Source organism: Colletotrichum tamarilloi, assembly GCF_030869305.1.
Source record: "Colletotrichum tamarilloi strain Tom-12 chromosome Unknown Scaffold_344.1, whole genome shotgun sequence".
Lineage (NCBI taxonomy): Eukaryota > Fungi > Ascomycota > Sordariomycetes > Glomerellales > Glomerellaceae > Colletotrichum > Colletotrichum tamarilloi.
Window position 1 is genome coordinate 1 of NW_026849726.1, and position 5612 is coordinate 5612.

Sequence of the window (5612 nt, forward strand, 5' to 3'; positions counted from 1 at the left end):
CGATCCCAATACGAAGTTCGCGAACATCAGGGATATCCATCGGGCTCAAATCGAAGCGGGTGAAAAGGAGGTTATCACGGCTGAATCCAGCGACTCTGAATGCCCTAGTGAGGCTGGCAGCTGTATTGTAGTGGGTGTGGTTGAGGATCAATAGTTAATAGTAATGAGGAGGTTGGGTTGTGATCCCATCGTTTTTGTGGTGCCAGAAACAGGGGGGTGCCAGGAAGTGGGTATGTTGACTTACCTAAAAGCTCCTCGCTTGTGTTTCTGAATCGAGAAAGGCTCCATCGAGAACCGCCGAGCGGGTCTCTTAGCGCGGCTCCAACATGCCATGGAAAGCTTCTTTTACGACATCAAAACTTCTTCGTTGCGCCCTCCGCAATGTCAGTGTCAAGAACAGGCCGAAGAACGCCCACTCAGGGACTTCGTAATCCAGAGTTTCCGGGGCAATTCGACAGCAGTGACACAAAACAATTAGATCTTATCAACTCAGGAGTGCATTCCCCGTATTGCAGGGCGATCTGTTATCTGTCCTGCCCATGGGGGCGAGATCATTCTGTGGAGGTGGCCCGGCTTTCACCGGGCTACCGAACTGACGACAACCTCTGTCAAGGATGAGTCCAGTCCGTCTACCACCATGTGGACCCTGAATCCATCTGACTCGCGCCTGTACGTTGATCTTTAAAAGTCAGGAACGTCAGACGCGTCGTGCCTTTATTGCCCCTCGAGCCCTCCTTTCTCCGTTGGCTTCTTCCATCCCATCACTTCAACGACCTCCCCTCGGACTGCCTCTTGTCGTCCACCAATCGTCTTCAACTTCGCCGCGGTTGAAACACGTCTTCTCCCATCATGACGGACGCCATCTCCCACACGGCCGACCACGGCAACAACAAGTCCTCCAAGCACAAGGAGGACGGACCTGATGCCGAGATGGTTCAGCCCCCTAACCCTTGGCCCGAGATGAACGACAACACCATGCTCGGCGAGACGAGCGACGAGATGAACAACGATCGCCTCAAGCAAATCGCTGCCCAGGGTAGCGCTCACTTCCACCGTCTGGGCTGGAAGCGCTTGGCAATCGTCACCATTGTCGAGGCCGTTGCCCTTGGTGCTCTCAGCTTGCCTTCCGCCTACCACACCCTCGGAATGTTCCCCGGCGTTTTCCTTACCATTAACATTGGCATGCTCTCGATTTTCACCAGCTACATCGTTGGTCAGGTCAAGCTGGCCCACCCACACGTCGCCAACTACGCGGAAGCCGGAAGACTTCTCTTTGGTCGCTACGGACGCATTGGATACGAGATCTTCGGAGCTGCGCTTGTTCTTGAACTCGTCATGGTTGTTGGTTCTCACGCCTTGACTGGCAGCATTGCACTCGTCGATATCAACGGCGGTCACGTCTGCTCCATCGTCTTCTCGGCCGTGTCAGCCATCATTCTCCTGATTCTTGCTATCCCGCCCTCATTCACCGAGGTCGCTATCCTCGGTTACATCGACTTCGTCTCCATTCTGGCTGCCATCGGAATCACAGTCATCTCCACCGGCATTCAGGCCAACAGCGGCCCCGGCGGCCTTTCCGGCATCGAGTGGTCTGCTTGGCCCAGGGAGGGTGTGACCTTCTCTGAGGCCTTTGTTGCCGTGAGCAACATCATTTTCGCCTTCAGTTTCGCCATCGGTCAATTCTCTTTCATGGACGAGATGCATACGCCTACTGACTACATGAAGTCTATCTGGGCCTCTGGCTTCATTCAGATCGCCATTTATACCCTTACTGGCGCTCTTTGCTACGCCTTCATAGGTCCTTCGGTCCAATCCCCTGCCCTCCTCTCTGCCGGGCCTCTTATCTCGAAGATCGCCTTTGGAGTCGCTATTCCAGTCATTTTCATCTCCGGTTCTATCAACTCGACTGTCGCCCTGCGATACATTCACGGCCGCATGTACAAGAACTCTCACTTGAAGTACATTAACACTCCCATGGGTTGGGCCAGCTGGATCGTCCTTGTTGTCGTGTTCACCATTATTGCGTGGGTGATTGCTGAGGCTATTCCCATCTTCTCCGACCTGCTCTCGTTGGCTTCGGCGCTGTTTGTTTCCGGATTCTCCTTTTACATTCCTGCCATCATGTGGTTCACCCTTCTCTGCAAGGGCAAGTGGTTCGCGCGCGAGAACATCCTCATCAGTCTTGGCAGCATCTTGGCGTTCATCGTCGGAGCTGTCACATTGGTTGCCGGCACCTACTCAACTATCGTTGATATTGTAAGTTCAACAACTTCACTGTACCGTACGTCCAATGTACTAACACAAAAAAGATCGACGAGACAAGCTCTGGAAGCGCTCACAAGCCCTTTGCCTGCCGTTCGTCTTAGATAATGAAACCACCCTGTAAATAATTAATAGTTATACAAAGTCTGTAATGACTAAAATACGAGATACCCACGGCTGAGAACGTTACATAAATGCACCAAACTACTAAACTTGATTTGATGTCCGGTTACATTTATAAGTTTCAACTCGAAGCGTGACTTTGTTTCGCAGGCCGACTGCCACGCAATCACACTCGAATCAAGGAACAAGATCAAAATTTTGTAGAAAGCTTGCGTTCTCTGCCTTTCAAAAAGCTTGAATAAACAATTTAGTCTAGAATTAAGACCTCATGAGTTCCTAACTCTACACTTTAACCCCTAGCATCAAACTGTAGTAACGTCTGTTGATTCCTAAGAATTGAAAACAACTCTGCTCTAGAGTAATTGACAGTGTTTCGGAGTTTGCTGCACACAAATAATGCTTTCTCTCAGTAGACTCTCATAGCTCACACTATTCCGACGTGTTTTAGGCCGGGGTCTTTACACAACCTGACGGCTGATCACCTGGTGCACTTCCGTCCCAAGATATTGGTCATGTCGTTGGTGCCTGTGAAGAAGAAAAGATGCCATTGATATATACTAAGAGGGTGCTCTTGCCATGGCTCTACGTGCCTTAGTTCGACGGAAACAAGCTATGGCTTCTTACCCTCAGACGAGGTTATAGACGAGGTTATCGCAGAGCGAAGGATCAGGTGGAAGACATCGATAGTATAATGTGGCTTGTTCCTGGAAAAGAAGGGCCCAATGATGGGTCATACACATATGCCCGAAGAGTCGAGCTCTCGCATTGCAGTACGATACAGTCACATTGGGTAGCGCCAAGTGTAGCGCTGCGACAGGAACATGCTATCTGGAGACCTGAAATCTATCACGGTAGGTAATGCTCGTTACCCCCGAATATAATACACGAGAAGCGTAAGCTTTTATACCCTCTCATCCTCATTCTTGTCACTAGCAACAATAGGTGCCCCAACTGAGGTTGCACCGCACAAAATGAATGGTCGCGGATTGATCGTATGTGGTCCTTTTTTCCCGGCTTTACAGGCGCAAAAGATCGACCTTGACCGGGTCAGGCTTCCAAGGAAAATATAGTACATGTAATTAGACATATCAAATAACAAAAATCCAGCCACAAAATGTTGAAGGCAATTCAAAGTCCGAGGTCACGGACACAACCTCCTCGGCCCCACTTACAGCCGAGGTGTAGACAAGCTCCCGGCCCATGCAATTGCATCACAAACCTTCCAAGGACCAACCAAACCCAAATCGGAAATCAGTTTGGAGACCAACACGTGTAGCACCAAGGTCCAAGGTTCTAGGTGGTGAGTTCAATTATTGTATTGGCATGAGGACAGGGTCTCCAGGGGAAGTAAGTATATTCACAAAAGAGACAACAAGGGTTCGAATCTTGACAGCCTACATGCATATTATGTGCTGATTGTATCAACTCTTCTGGAATCCATGTTCATAAAGGCAACATGGCAATGACTGCTAATTCACCTGTTAGCGCAAGCATGGCCGGCCTGCCCCACCTTCACATTCCTCAAACGCCAACCTCGGTTGTGAGCGGCCCCCCAATTCCCCAACCTGTTGGAGGCGCCGAGGCGGCGCGCCAACGCGACTAGGCGGCAACGATCTAGACAACGTAAGGACATAAACTCAGAGCCGACATCGCTTGATTACTGAACGTCTTATCAACAAAACCAGCGTCGTATTTCCGTCCAAACTTTGTGCGAACCACAGCAAGGATCTACCATATGACAGCTCAGGCCGAATTACTCAACATGTTACACGGTTCTATGGCCAGCACAATGCAGGAGCAAGTTGCGGTAGACGACCTGGGATCAGACCATTTCACCAGTCGCGTCGATCCCGCCCGCATGGGAAACAAGGCAAATATTGCCTACGGGGGTTGTACCATCAGTATCGGCGTTCAAGCGGCATGCAGCACTGTATCACCCAAGTACCTGCTCTATTCGGCGACGGGCAACTACCTAGGCCCGGCGTTGACAGACCGCAAGCTCAAATGTGCCGTCCGACGAGTCCGCGATACGAGAACATTCGCTACAAGATTGGTCGAGATCAGCCAAGACCAGGACGATGGCAAATCCAGGCTCTGCATGATCATGCTAGCCGATTTCCAAGTGAAAGAAGAGGCTTCTCTTCTCGTGTACTCTGCGCCGCCATCAATGAGCTACTCACCGCCTGAGAAGTGTCTTACAACGCAGGAGGCCACTGAAGATAAGGTGCGGAGGGGCGTCGTGACAGAAAAGCTGGGGAATCTGTACCTGGCTACCTTTGGTTTCAACAACCGCTTCTTCGAGACCCGCGGCTGTCCGGAGACAGTTGCACCGAACAACCTCTACGGCATGGCCAAGACTGTCAAGACGCCCCAGGAAAGTCTCGACTTGACATCCAAGACATCAGCTGATTGGTTCCGCTGCCGCCATTCCCTGGAGCGACTCCAAGATCGGTTCTCTGCACTGGGGTTCATTCTGGACGCAGCTCTGTCCTTCATCCCCCTGACCCACAGCAGCAAGTTCCTGGATGACGCCGGCCCTTGCTCCTCACTAGACTTTGCGTTGAGGTTCTTCACTGGAGAAATCAACATGTACAACTGGCACCTTAGAGAGATAAAGACTATCACTGGCAACGACGGCCGAACTTACACTGAAGCCCGACTTTGGGATCAACAAGGAAACATGGTCGCCACCATGAATCAGCAATCTATTATGCGGCCTCTGAAGAAGGACATTCAAGCCGCTCTCTAAAGGCTTCCAAGGCTCTAGCATGTTAGACGATACAGGAGTGCGGAGTTTGATGGTTTTCATTTCTTGTGGCGAAGCTTACTGCTAAATGGGATTAGATTTAGAATACTACTTATTACAATTTACCCGAGAGAAGAGAGGCTTATGTGGCGTGAGCATACGTTGTATCTAGAGACATTGCGTTGATCCAACCCTACGCAATCATTTAGGGGCCACAAAACTTTTAATTATTTCGATGCATTATAGATGACTTAAAGGCTGCAGAATACTTACCTCGCCGTGTATGCCAATGGCGACTGGATGCTTACAATTCCCACGTGCCTACCAATCTTGTGAAGAGTAGCCCTCATGACCCTACTTTAGACATTGAAGTGCCACTGTCAACCTTGGGCACTATTGTCCCCCAAAATACTAGCTTGATAATTGCCAAACAATCGAGATTTCTTTCGAGCGCTTTTCTGTCACGGATTCAATTTCGTAA

At 50.3% G+C, this 5612-nt stretch overlaps 2 protein-coding genes across 2 annotated transcripts; both read left to right on the forward strand.

Moving 5' to 3' along the window:
* Positions 1 to 849: 849 nt before the first annotated feature.
* CTAM01_17097 (transmembrane amino acid transporter) lies at positions 850 to 2366 on the forward strand (the record flags this gene model as incomplete). Its single annotated transcript, XM_060533088.1, has 2 exons — positions 850 to 2256; positions 2310 to 2366. 2 exons carry the CDS (start codon positions 850 to 852, stop codon positions 2364 to 2366), a joined length of 1464 nt encoding a protein of 487 aa, XP_060372333.1.
* A 1754-nt stretch (positions 2367 to 4120) lies between these two features.
* On the forward strand, positions 4121 to 5134 carry CTAM01_17098 (acyl-CoA thioesterase II; the record flags this gene model as incomplete). The annotated part of the gene is made up of 1 exon (XM_060533089.1): positions 4121 to 5134. The coding sequence occupies one exon, from the start codon at positions 4121 to 4123 to the stop codon at positions 5132 to 5134; it is 1014 nt and encodes a 337-aa protein (XP_060372334.1).
* Between the last annotated feature and the right edge of the window lie 478 nt (positions 5135 to 5612).